At 40.9% G+C, this 14,332-nt stretch overlaps 1 protein-coding gene across 6 annotated transcripts in view; it reads right to left on the bottom strand.

Moving 5' to 3' along the window:
* The window catches only part of LOC105479920 (neuropilin 1), a 157,545-nt gene that overhangs the window by 44,630 nt on the left and 98,583 nt on the right, over nt 1-14,332 (bottom strand). For all 6 annotated transcript variants that reach the window (XM_011738246.2, XM_011738248.2, XM_011738247.2 and 3 more), the window contains exons 7-8: nt 4,441-4,596; nt 95-239 (exon numbers count right to left, since the gene is read on the bottom strand). In XM_011738246.2, coding sequence (XP_011736548.2) covers nt 95-239; nt 4,441-4,596 — 301 coding nt within the window. The remainder of the gene's footprint in view (nt 1-94; nt 240-4,440; nt 4,597-14,332) is intronic.

Here is a 14,332-nt window from a genome sequence, read left to right as displayed (position 1 = left end):
CAAATTTATTCACCCTGTATTTAAAGGTTTGCATAAATCAAAACAAGACAATCTTCGACTTGGAAGATTCAGTCTTCAATCTTCCACAGCTTACCTGTTATCTTGCAACCATATACTTCAAATCTCATAGATATGCCAGTTTCCCAAGTTGCAGGCTTGATTCGGACAAATCGAGTTATCAGTGGCTTGGGGAATACTGCAACCACAACATCTGTGGGGTTGGTGTTTCCCTGAAAGAGCTGTATGGGGGGAAAAAGTGCCTTTCTTTAGCAGAGGTTTTGAATTTAAATCCAAAAGTGTGTTTTCACAAGTGGTTGTAAAAAGTATTTACAATTTCAGCATTGTCGATCAAGGATGAGATGGCATTAATAACCTGCCATGTTAATTTTTTCAATTAGCAATCAGAATGATGTCTAATATAGAATAGTGTCCTAATCATCGATTCAATTTTCTGAGAGGCTAGAGCCTTTAAAAGCACTAATTACATGGATAATATTGATTAAAGAATGCATGCTATTATCTAAAAAGTGTGAAACTATTAACTCTACCAGAGGACCAAAATAATACTGTAGATGTGTCATGGAAACTCACTGTTTGACTTTCCCAAGAACCCCCAGAAGGGATGTTTTTTGGTTTCAGTGTAGGGTCTGGCTTTTTGAAATTCTAGGTTGTGTTTGCAGCTACAGTACTAGGTCAAACAGTGTTCTCCCCTTTGACTTCATTCCTTGACAGAAGATCTTGTCTCCCACACTAATGCGTGACTTTAATCCTTTTTGATTATTGGTAAAATTATGTTTTAGTGGTCAAAGTCAAAACTGAGTTATGAATTATTTTTATCTAAAAATCAGCTTTTCCAGGGCTTGTGCTTCAAGATTGATTGATTGATTCATTCATTCATTGATTTGAGACGCAGTCTTGCTCTGTCAGCCAGGCTGGAGTGCAGTGGTGCAATCTCGGCTCACTGCAGCCTCCGCCTCCCAGGTTCAAGCAATTCTCCTGCCTCAGGCCTCCTGAGTAGCTGGGATTACAGGCGCCTGCCACCACGCCTGGCTAATTTTTGTCTCTTTCAGTACAGATGGGGTTTCACCATGTTGGTTGGCCAGGCTGGTCTTGAATTTCTTACCTCAAGTCATCCGCCTGCCTCCATCTCCCAAAGTGCTGGGATTCTGCTTCTAGTTTTAAAGCGAGTCATTTTATTCTAAGAAAGATGAGGCATGTGACTGCAAATGTAATGCATGCTGGGCACCAATGGATGTTTCCCACAAGGACTAGTGGGGGCCACTCTGCCTGGGCGGGGGAGCTGCAGTAGCATTCTCCAGTAAGATCTCTGAGGACTGGAGACTTTGCCATCACAGAATACTCTGCCTACCCTTTCCCGGATTTTACTTCAGCCGTGGAGTGGTGACGTTTCTCAGTTAGTTTCGGGCCTCGTGCATTCAGCACCATGCTTCTCTGCACAGCTGGGTCAGACCCCTCGTTTTAGGCTGCATAACTGGAGCATCATGGGGCTCACCCGAGGTGCGCAGCTTCCTCCCCACCTTTCCAGGTGAGGACATGAAGGAGGTCCATGGTTTCCCAAGTCCTGCTCTTCCTCCTGGGAGAAAGGGCTTGTGAAAATCAGGCTGGTGGTCAAATGCTTTATAGAGTTGGTTGTGGCTGGGTGTGGTGGCTCATGCCTGTACTTCTAGAACTTTAGGAGGCTGAGGCAGGAGGACTGCTTGAGACTAGGAGTTTGAGACCAGCCTGGGCAACATAGTGAGACTCCAACTCTCCAAAAAAAAAAAAATTAGCCAGGCATTGTGGTAGTGCATACCTGTGGTCCTAGCTACTGGGGAGATTTAGCTGGGAGGATGGCTTGAGCCCAGGAGTTTAAGGCTGCAGTGAGCTATGATTTCACCACTGCACTCCAGCATGGGTGACAGAGCAAGACCCTGTCTCTATTTTTGTTTAAAAAAGTCAGTTTTTAGCCTGATCTCTCTCCAGAGACTACCTGATATCCTAATTTATCCCAGTCTGTGATGGCCTTTTGATTTCTGCCCTACATCAGCATCTCCCCCTGGAAATCAATCTGTGTGGGAGCATTTTTGTGTGACAAAGAGTAACGGGTAGCTGCCAGGGTAGGAGGGCCCCCAGCGATGGTGCTCTCCTTATGGGGGCACCGAGTCCATGTCCGAGAGAGACCAGAAGTCTAGCAGGAGAGCTGTGTGTTCTGGTGCAGGCAGAAGGGAGGTGCATTTTGCTCCCACTCAGGGAGTTTTAAGTTTGCTGAAAATCATGTATTACACACATTCTCTCCAACATGAAGAGGGTTGCTGCAGTTGTTATTGGTCGAAAGCTGCACTCCTGGAGCAAAGTGGGAATGAGGGTAGAGGGGAGTGGCTGAAAGCCCCTAAAATACAGAGAAAGGTGGGGTGGGCAGCAATCATGAGACTCTAGGTGGATGTTCTAATTTCATTTAGATTCAGCTAAAGTGCTCAGAATAGATGCCAAGCCTTCCTCTCTGCCGACTCCTTCCTTATCCCCTCTGCCTGTGCCCCTGAAGCCCTTCTGTGTGCCAGGGAGTTCCCAGGGCAAGCTGCGTGCACTGTCAGACACCCCTGGAATCTGTGGGTGCTCTCTGACAGCCCCCCTCTTCTGGGCCATGCAAACTACCAGTGGACAACAGTTGAAGAAAAAGTGTTGCTGAAATAGCCCTTATGGTTTTTTTTCCTTAACAAAAAATGGTCATGTTGCTATTTCCTTTCATTCCTCTCATCTGCTTGCATTCCAGTATAAAGATAATGAAACACCAATTAAGTTTTTCACTTAACATTATTTTAGACCTTTCACCTTATGGTTCTATTTTGTTCTTTTTTTTTTTCTCTTCAACCTTTAAGTTTCAGGGTACCTGTGTGGGATGTACAGGTTTGTTACACAGGTAAATGTGTGCCAAGGTGGTTTGCTGCACAGATCAGCCCATCACCTAGGTATTAAGCCCAGCATCCATTAACTATTTTTCCTGATGCTCTCACTCCTCCCACATACCCCGCTACCGACAGGTCCCAGTGTGTGTTGTTCCCCCCAATGCGTCCATGTGTTCTCATCATTCAGCTCCCACTTATAAGTAAGAACATGCAGTGTTTGGTTTTCTATTCCTGAAGTAGCGCTTATTTTAAAAAGAAATGGCCTGAAAGTCTAAGATCAGCTCTCCCGGCTCTCTCTGGGTTCTTTGGCTGGTAGGTGCCTCATTAGAGTTAGTGATTTTTTATTTCCTTGAACCTAAAGTATGTCTTCGGAAATTTATTCCCAAACAAGAATCAGTCATGAAACTTGGGGTCAAAATTTACTCGCTTCATCTCCATGAGCGTTGACCGGGAAGGTTCTTCTTCCCTAGACAAACTGGTTGCATGTCCTCCGGGGCTCGACAATGGCCTTGAACTTGCCTGCCCATAGCATTTTCCTCCTACAGAGCAGCTGTCTATCTGTAGCTGTTTCCATCTTGCCTGCCCTGTCCGAGAGTGGGGGTTTCACTGCTAATCAAAGGGAATTAATAGGTTTTCTCACTTCACACCGAGGAAGCTTTTCTCAGTTCCAGATCCACCAGGAGAAAATCAAGTACACCAATGCTCAAAAGAGAGACAAGGACAGGTTAATTGGCCTCTCCCCAAGCCCATCACTGCAAGCTACCTGGATCTTTGCTCCTATCCTCATCAATTTCCTGTGTTTTGCTCGGCCTCCAGGTCAAGCTTTTAATTTCTGGGAGACGGTGAGTATGAATTCTCCAAAATCTTTTGATTAGAAAATCAGAGCAAGTGTAACTTCAAATAAACAGGCAGACTAAGAAAAACATCTCAGTTCCAAATAAGCTAGGGCAGAGTGCCCAGGCACACAGTGTGGTCTGTGCTGCCTTCTTGGTTGAAAGTAGTACAGAGGTAGTGTGTTATTTGTGTGATCTGAGGGAACACAATGAAATACCTTTGGTTCCATGCGTTCTTACAAGAAGCAGTCAAATGTACTTGTAAATTAGTTTGTGAGCCACAGTAGATAGATGAAAAGATGTTTACTAAAACCAGCCCATTACAGAGAGAAAGAATCTATGAAAGAGAATGAAGAAATAGAGGGGGAAAAACAACAAAATCCCAAATTCCTAAGATTCTAAGAGGACAGTGTTTATCCCACGCAGAATCTGTGTCCCTGTGGGAGGCTTACAGCAATTCTTGAGTCTGACACTTAATTTGGCCAGTATTGACTTTTCTTGGAAACATTCATATAATTTCCTCCTGGCTTCTGGATCTGGGAACATGAGACACCTTGGTCAGATTTAAACCTCTAATTGCACTTTTCATTTCAAATCAATTCAAAAACAAACCAGGCCAGACAGAAAGCTACTAAACAAACAAGTAAAAATTGATCATCCATTTAAAAGACTGCATTGGTTGCCGTGGTGGCAGCCTAACTTACAACAGGTTTGTTTCCTTCTTTTATGGTGATCCAGTCTTCCCCGTTGGAGCTAATGTCAATTTTGTAAGTCTTGACATAATATTTCTTCTTGGTTTCTTTTGAAATGGCGCCCTGTGTCCCGACAGCCGTAACGAAGCGTAGAAGGCCCAAGTCCACCTGCAAGATAAGAACAAGCATGGTCAGTGCACCATCCCTGCAGCACTGTAACCCAAAGCATCTTTTCTGGTACGATCCATGTTGTGGCTTTCATCCACCTGGGATCAACAGGGCCTAATTCCATCAGATGTCCATTGCCCCTGACTCCTCCCTTCCATTCCTTGTAAAGAAAGGCAAAGTCATGATCAATGTAAACCAAAAATAAAATTCTAAGCCCCCTGACCATCTGAATGGACACCTTGTCCCAGCAAGGGCATTCCAAAGCTAACCTGAAAAACTAGTTCAGGCCATGACAGGACAGTGTGGGGGTCAGACAAGCCTCATTATTATACCCTCATCTCTGTTGGAATTAATGATAGAACAGACTTTTTAAGTCTGATAAGAAACATCTGCAACGTATTCTCTCTGAAGCCTGCTACCTGGAGTCTTTACCTGTACGTTATCTTAACCCAGACATTCCTAAGTCTTTAGACAGTAACTTAACTCTTCCCACCAATTGCCAATCAGAAAATCTTTGAATCCACCGACGACTTGGGAGCCTCTGTTTTCAGATGTCCCACCTTTCTGGACCAAACCAATGTGCATCTTCTATGTATCTGATTGATGTCTCACACCTCCCTAAAATATATAAAACCAAGCTGTACCCAGACCACCTTGGGTCATGTCCTCAGGACCTCCTGAGATTCTGTGTCACAAGCCACTGCTTACTCATATTTGTCTCAGAATAAATCTATTCAAGTATTTTACAGTTTGACTCTTTTTTTTTTTAACGGGGTATCTGAACCATTTTTATTTAACAGAAATAACAAACAAACATATATTAAACTTCAGAGTTTGACTCTTTTTGTTGACAAAAGACAGCATGGCCCTAAGTTGGTTCCCATTGTTAGGAGGAAATCCAGGAAAAGATCTTTCTCACTGTTGTAACCAGGATTGCTTGAATCCCGGGGGAAAAGAGAAAACTGGATTCAATATCATGTCATTATATTTTCTAAGAGATTAAACATACTTTCCAAACTGCACATTCATATGTGTCATCTTGCAAAGAGAAAATCAAGACAAACAAGATAAACTCACACAATGGATAATGGAGAGGCCTGGACTTGAATTCCTGTCTAACATAATCCCGTTTCCCCTCTGTCTTTGGCATCCTACCTCCTTCCACATTAAATGCAGACTGAAACGATACTGACTTGAAAGCTCTAAGGGTGTTGTGGTTTGGGAGAGGGGCCATAGATTTATAACTTGGGATGGAATAAAGAGGAAGAGGGTAAAGATTTCTGTTTCAGCTTTAGATTTCTTCCCTCCCCACATCTTCCTGTGGCCTCTCTCCTTGCAGCTCAGTTTGAGAGGCAGGTGGATTCCAAGTCATCATGTGGGGGAGACTGATGTCCCCAGGAAACAACTGCTTGGGCTTGCAACCTTCTCCTGGTAAGTTTCCAGTGGGAAAGCTCCTCAACATGACAGCCTCACCTTCATCTCTCACTAGCCTATCTCATATCCTGAGGGGTCGGGCTCTTGGAGGGCATCTGAGTAGTGATGACCAGAGGGTGACTGAAAACCTAGAGGGTCACAGACCTCGAGGGTCTGTGGTTTCATACCGGGGCCCTGTGATGTGAGTGGTAAGGAACTGATTTAAGCAGCAAGCACTCCATGTTCCAGGCTCTGCCATCATCTTTAGGCTTCTGGGCCCTCATTTGTTAAATGAAGGAGTGGGATTGGATAACTTGGAAGACTCTTTTCCACTCTGACTTCCTAAAATTCCTTCTTTCATATGTGTTAGATGTTTCCAGTAGAGTGGAGTAGGTTTTTTTTTTTTCTTTAACTCTCCTTATTACCAGAGTTAATAACTAAGAATCATCTTGAAAGAAAACTCATTACTATTTTCTATATAATATTGATTTTTCAATTTATTTTAATACATCTGATTATTCCTATAAAATTATTTGCTCCATCAATTGTGTGCCCAGCTTTATACAGAAGCTTAAAAAAAGCCCACAAATATATGGCAAATATTTTTTTAAAGGACACAGAAAATAGTTACACGTTACAACTATTAGCATCGACAAGATATTGCAACAGTACCTTGATCATTAGGAGGTTGAGGCGGGTGGATCACTTGAAGTCAGGAGTTCAAGACCAGCCTGGCCAACATAGTGAAACTCTGTCTCTACTAAAAATACAAAAATGAGCCCAGCATAATGACACATGCCTGTAATCCCAGCTACTCGGGAAGCTGAGGCGGTAGAATCTCTTGAACCCGGGAGGCAGAGGTTGCAGTGAGCTGAGATCTCGCCACTGCACTCCAGCCTGGGTGACAGAGAAAAACTCTCACTCAAAAAATAAAATAAAAATAAAACAAAACAAATAAAAAAAGCCCAACCCCTCTCCCAACTTTTGAATCTTGCTTTCCAGTTGCCATATTACAACTCAGTTTTCAGAATATAATATTTCAATTAATTCTCCATGCCCATAGGCCACGATCACTTAAAGAATTTCCATTTTATGCGTAGCCTGCCTCATGGAGGCATTTTGTCTTTCATGAATTGCTTTTTTCCTGAAGGCACTTGGAGTAGTTAAATCATGTTGTCTACATCCAGGAAAAACAGCACATGGAAGCCAATTTGAAGTTATAGAATTCAACAGTAGTAGATTTCATCTGGAAAAGATGGGGCTACCATTCAACGCAAAATAATCTTTATTTCATTTCCCTAGTTTTAAAGATACAAACTCTAGGCTTTGTGTGCTTTCACCAGATTTAAGAGAAAAAGGAACAAGAATTCCATAGAATTTAATATTTTAGAATAATAACAACAGATTTCATAATTTTAATTTAACAAATAAATATTTTGCCAGCATATTCTTATCAAGTGCCTATACTTGTTTACCAAAATTTGCATTTGTTTTTCAAAAGTGAACCATGGTTCTTTGATGAATGTTTTAAACTTCCTATCTCCCTCATGTACATATTTCAAAAAGGGGAGGTGATTGATGGTTGTCAGATTTAGCAAATAAAAGTATAAGACACCAGTTAAATTTGAATGTCAGGCAAAACCAAATTTTTCTTTTAGTATAAGTATGGCCCATGCAATATTTGGGCTATACTTATACTAACAACTAATTCATTGCTTACATAAAATTCAAATTTAAATGGATTTTCTGTATCGATGTTATCTGACAACCCTAAATCTCACTATGCTCCAGACAAATAGGTGATTTTAAGTTGCTGCAGAAACTCTCTGATTTCACAATGCTGCAATCTAAAAGTTAATGGGTACTCTAAAAATGGTTGCTCTGAACAATTTTCACTGTTTTCAAATGCTCTCAGAACACTTAGCGCTTTTCCGACTGTCCATTAAAGTCATGCCCAATGCCACAGCTACTTTCAAGCTGAAGGGTCCTTAAAATCTTGAAGTCCAAGGGACCATGAAGCAGAGCTATTTAAATAAACTTTTCCTGTCAAACTTACAGATGGCTCTTTAGTTTGGAAATGATTAAATTCCCAAGAGTGTGTATTTAGCTTGGGCTGATTTGAAACAACCCTAGAACTACATTCCCTGTTTGTCCTTTTTCTACTTTTTAAAATTTGGTTTTTGGAGTTAGATTTAATTACTAAGTACAAAAGAAGTTAACTGGTGATCAAACAGAAGATTCCTAGGTATTAGGAACAGCTGACATCAGACGAAGGAGCAATTGACTGGAATTAACTAGTATCCAACACAGGAAAACGTCCAAGGCCGAAGATACAAAGGTCCCCAAAGCATATGCATGAATCACTCATTAAAAAAGAAAGATATTTTCTTTTCTCAACAGCAATGAAATGCATTGGCAACCTCCTCTTGTAATTGCATAGTTTCCTGCTGTGCTTTAAAACTCTGCAGATTCTCTTATTTACCACACGGGGATACTTGAAATTTCATTTCATTTTTCTCCCTAAGATTATTGCCCGTGGGTTTAGTAAGGATAGATGACAACCTCACAAAGTGATTAGGATTGGGGCTTGAACCACTGCAATTAAAACCGGATAGTACCCAGAACTCTAACAACATAACAGCCTCTCCAGCACCGTGCAACCCTCACTGCTAAGACCAGGGAAATTCTTTCCACAAGTCCTTTCTCTTAATGCCTTAGTGGAATTCTCTAACAGGGATCTGCCCTCCACTCTCAAGTGCCTGAGAGAGTTTGAGGGGAGACAAAGTCCTGCCTCATAAGCACCACTGCTCACACTGCTGGTGTCTGTGTCAGGAGACCTAGAAAGACTTCATGCCTTGGTGTTCATATCTGAAGAGTTTTGGAAGACACCACCCCCCAAATTTGCCACTTTGGCATGAAGATTATTTTGAGTTGAAGGCAATCAAGAATCAACAGATGCAAGAATTCTGTGCCTTCCCCTTCTCTGCCTAAAACAGGGCATACATTTCCCTTAGGGCAAGTGGCATAAATTTCCCCCCTCTCCTCTACCAGGATGAAGAGAGCAACATTTATCAGTGGAGACAGAGATAAAATTTGCATAAACAAATCTTACTAAAATAACTCTTATTTTCCATTAGTTTCCTATATATATGTGTGTGTGTGCATGTGTGTATATATATATGTATCTCCTAGTCACGTTCCTACAACTTATCCACCCTAGAAGCCCAAACCCTCTTTCTTTTCTCAAGTCACTTATCCACGACTTATCACACATTGCTAAAATGGTGTATAAGCATCTGAATCTATTTCTTTGAGTTTTTCATTTCTTTTCTGTAAGGCTTCTGTGCATGTAAAATTTAAAGTATTAATGCCTTTTTTCCTGTTAATCTGTCTTTTATCAGTTTAATTTGCAGGCCTCAGTTGCAGCACCTAAAAGAGGAGATGAAAAGTTTTCTCCTTCCCTTACAAGCCTTTCTCACTGGTGTAGCTGTCTCTGCTAGTCATGGCACTGGCTTCAATCTACCTTGTTGGCCTCTCCTGCTACACCTCTCTCTCTCCAAAACTGTACCACCCAGCCATATTATAATATTTGTTGCTTGTAACAGAATATAAGCCTTTTCTATCTGCATGTGTTGACATAAAAAGTTCCTTTGCCCCAAAACAACCTCTGTCTGTTTTTTGACTGGAAATGACTTTTTCCTCTTTTTGGCCTAGTAGGCTAAATCCCTTCATAGCTCATGTCTCCATCACTGAATTCATCATTCTGTTTTTTGCTGTACCTCCTTCTAGATTGCTGTGTGGATTTCCTTTGAAAAGCATCTATTTTTTCCATGCAGAAAAGTAATAAATGCCTACTGAAAATTCATAAAATGTAGTAAAGATGATAGAAGAAAATTAAATCTCCCTAAGACCATCATTAGGAAATAATTACCAATCATAACCTTTCAGAGTTTCTTTTCCCATGCAAAGTACATGTGAATATTTGTGTGCATGTTTTTACTTTGAAAAATAAGGTCATATTACCTCTATGCCCCATAACTGGCTTTATAACGGAGTTCTATAGATGTTCTAGTGCCACTACTATTTTTTCTACATCATAATTTTTAGTGGCTGTGAATATTTAGGTATTGGATCTGACTCAACTGGATTGATGTTATTCAGTGAGCACTTAATAGTGCTTATCCGCTAAGTTCTGTATTAAGTTATTAGGATATAAAGAGCAGTAAGAGTGTGCAAAACACAAACCCATGATTACTGTACAGACATGTATACATGCAGCATCAAGGAAAAGGTAAACAATTTAACAGAGAACTGGAGGTAGGGGGGATTGGAGATTTTCATAGCCGACTTCTATGCTCAAGATGGCTATGGAGGGATACACAGTAGGAGCTTGTGAGTGGACACAAAGGGAAAGACTGTTCCAGGGATGAGAAGCAGCAGAAATGGCAGAGATAAGCAGGAAGAAATAAGTGAATGAAATCATAGACACTAAACAACCTATTATGTTTCCCTCACCACCACTGATGTTATTTGTCAAAAAATGTATTGCTCTCTAAAGAATATGAGCTCTGGTTGTTTTGAAGTTGAAATGATAAGTAGTCATAAAACCCACTCCAAATCAAACACTACGCATCATCTTTGGTGGCTTAGCTTTTTGAATCATGCTAAGTTCTCATCAACGTCACATGCTAATAGGCAAGACTGGAGACTCAGGACAAGCAGCTGGAAAGACAAAAACACAACCCAGAGTACTTCTGCACAATGCCGCCCCTCTATGTTTTGGAGAGTTCATCGTCTTAAACAATACTTCCTTTCTTTCCACAAAAATTCAGACATACAATAACCATAATTAAGTAACCTGCTTTCCCTCAACCCAATCAGCTCCGCTCTAATCACCGTTTTCTTATTTTGAAAGAATATCATTATTTCACAGCTGCTTTATTTTTAATTAGAAGATGGATGTGATTTCACATCTGAGTTGGATATACTTCTGTTTGACATTAAGGGTGATGGTGAGGGGGTGTGATGATGGCAGTGGGCAGGGATGGAATGGAACATCAAATGCATTCACTGAAATTGTTGAACGTTTCCCTCTGTGTGTGTGACAAACATAAACATCTGGTACTTATCGATGGCATGTAGACTATTTTACAGAACTTTATCAAACTCCTTTTGAGTTCTAGTGGCCGCTGTCTTTTTCTTTTCATTTCTTTCTTTCTTTTTTTTTTTTTTTGAGACAGAGTCTCACTCTGTCGCCTGGCTGGAGTGCAATGGCAAGATCTCAGCTAACTGCAACCTCCACCTCCCGGGTTCAAGTGATTCTCCTGCCTCAGCCTCCAGAGTAGTTGGGATTGTAGGCCCCCACCATCGTGCCCATCTAATTTCTGTTTTTTTTTTTTTTTTTTTTTTTTTTTTTTAGGAGAGACAGGGTTTCACCACGTTGGCCAGGTTGGTCTTGAACTCCTGACCTCAAGTGATCCGCCTGCCTTGGCCTCCCAAAGTGCTGGGATTACAGGCATGAGCCACTGCGCCCAGCTGGTGGCCACTTTCTAAGTTACAATACATAGCGCCGTAGGCGGAAGTGACCCAACATAATACCCTGTTTCCAATATGGGTATGAAATTCTAACACTGGTGGTGGAAAGTCTACCCACATCTTACACTGTGCTCCATTCACAGTGAGAAGACCTTGTTAGCAGATACAGAAGAGGAAATCCCAAGCCTTTCCTTTTGGGTGGGGAGAAATGTGTGACTAGAAGAAAACAGGTTTCCTCACCACTTCTAGGGGTGAAGGGGTGATGTTGTAGCAGTTCCTGGGTGGCGAACCCCGACCTCCCCACGGCATTGGGTTCTACCATGCTCCCAACTTACTCTTTGTTGTAAGATATCTACAGGAACCATCCACATGCACCATATGGCCATGGTATTGTCTTAATAATGACAGGAAACACATTCCCCAGACAAAGAGAAGCAAGGAGAAGCACACATTTTACCAGGAATCACTTGAGGACAAAGCAGCATGTGTAGTAAATCATGTAGCAAATCTTTGCAAACTGCTGGTTAAACACCAGCACGCAGCTTTCCAGCCATGAAATGAATATCACTGCTTTCTATAATAATACATAACCAACCAATATTGGTAATGTCATAACGTGGAAAGCCTCATTTCTAAAATGAGAATCTGTCTTTCTCAATAAAATACTGCCCATTGAGCTAGCATTGGCAAGGGAGCGTTTACCAGCTTTTAACACTCCCAAGGCAAGTCAACACAAGGGCCTGAAAAAATAGAGGACAAAGAGCTGAGGTCTGATTAAAAACAGGAAAATATTTTTTGAGGGGGAGACTGTCGGATTTTCTTTGGGGCATCTCTGATGACTCAAAGAGCTGTTTAATTCATCACTTGACACTACAAGCTAAAGAAAATATTTTTAAGCAATTGTCTCATTTCCTTAGATAAAACACATGTTTTTTGACAGAGCCTGGGCCTGTGAACATCAATGCTATTCTAGGCTCTGTGGGCTTAACTCACAGTACCTGACCATTGTGCTCATTAACTGAGGATCCTGGACTTCTTACTGTCACGAATCTGAATGCAGTCGCTTTAGAGTTAGTGACATAACTCCCTATCTCTTTCTGTGTTTTGTCTCTATGGTGCTATTACCTAGAAAAAAATCCTGATGGCTAAGGCTAAAATTACCATTAATAACCAGAAATTCATGGTGCAACCTCTACATGTTAGGTATTTTATGAAGGGTTAAATTCATATACAGTGTCTCTTTCAATTCTTACAACAATCATACAAGGGACGTTTTATGGACAAAGAAACAGAGGAACAAAGTGATATGTACCTTTCTCAGAGTCATATAACTTACCAGTGTTTGACCCAGGACTTATACCCCAGATGAGACTGGTGGCCCATGTATGAGCTGCTACACCCATGCTATTCCCCAATTCATATTTTATAACCATAATGATTGGAAAGATAGTTTATAATTTCTCAGTAATAATAATTAAATCCAATAGCTTTTCTTTCTGGAGATTCATTATTTTATACAATTATAAGGAATATGAAATCATTTCCGATTGTGTTGACTATCAGTTGGACATTAGCACTTGCTACTAAAAAGTAAAACTTTGTAAATAATTTATTCATGCTGTCGAAAAACAAAACGCTAGCATTGAATCATTTTGAGCAAAGGATAACAATGAAATACTTTAAAATTCGGGTAAAGAATAAAATTACCCAAGTAGAAGAACAGTGCAAGGTAGGAAAAATCTCATGAATTTTCTTTGAGTCTTCATTGCCTGAATTAATCCCTTTTTCCATGGTTAAATTAAAGGAGAGCATTTTCCTGCGTGGAAACAAACAAAACCTTTGCTCATAGTAAAACAGTCCCAAGTGAATGAACTGACGAATTTTCCTACCAGAAAACTTGATCCTGCCAGTTAGAATAACATGAGATAAGGCTGCAACAGCACAGACGCAGTGGAAGGGCTGGCTTCCCTGACTGCCACTGCAGTCACAGCAAAAGAACAACAAGAAAATGAGTAAGAAAAATGAAGTCCCCACACAAGGGCTGACCTCCGTCTCTTTTGGCAGATGAAAGGATATAGTGCTTACATGGGCTCTGGCACGTCTGGATTTATAGCACATTCTCCCACTCTCATGTGAATTTTTCTTTTTGCATAAATCAGGAGCAACTAATTAAAAAAGAAATATTTAATTCTGACATGTTCTTTGAACTGGAGTCCCATCTGGTTCTGTTTGAATAGTAAAATCTGCTGTAGTTGTTAAAATTGGCAAGTAGCATTGTCCAAAAGAAACAAAAGGGACTCAATGCGGCAGGTTAATACTCCAGCATTTCAGCTAGAGACATTTCCAGAATCCAGTGACCCAAATCGCTCCAATCTGGAAACCATAAAGATCAAATGTGAAGGTGAAGAATGCCATTTTTGGGTGGAGTCACTACCACTGCTCTACATTTTCTTAGTGTGATGGAAACAGCATCAGGCTCTGAAAGACCTTTGTTTGAGAGCGATGCATGGAACTGTGGCAAGCCACCAGAAAACGCTCAGCTTATTTTATGAAACACATTTAAGACAAATATGAGAAGCCAGTCTTCATGCATTTGACGTAAAACCTGAGGGCTTCTTTCCTCTTCCACATTATCTAGAGCAGATATAACTGTGTTCACCAAAACCGGACAAATATTCCATTTATATTCCTCTCTTACTTGATAAACCTGTATAAATCTGGACACCAGGACACAATACATTCTGATAACAAAGAGGGAGAAAATGAAGTGGTGCTGGGGTTTCTATAC

Source organism: Macaca nemestrina, chromosome 9 (genome assembly GCF_043159975.1).
Source record: "Macaca nemestrina isolate mMacNem1 chromosome 9, mMacNem.hap1, whole genome shotgun sequence".
Classification (NCBI taxonomy): Eukaryota; Metazoa; Chordata; class Mammalia; order Primates; family Cercopithecidae; genus Macaca; species Macaca nemestrina.
Note: the sequence above shows the minus strand (reverse complement) of the source record. Positions and strands in the feature narration are given on the sequence as shown.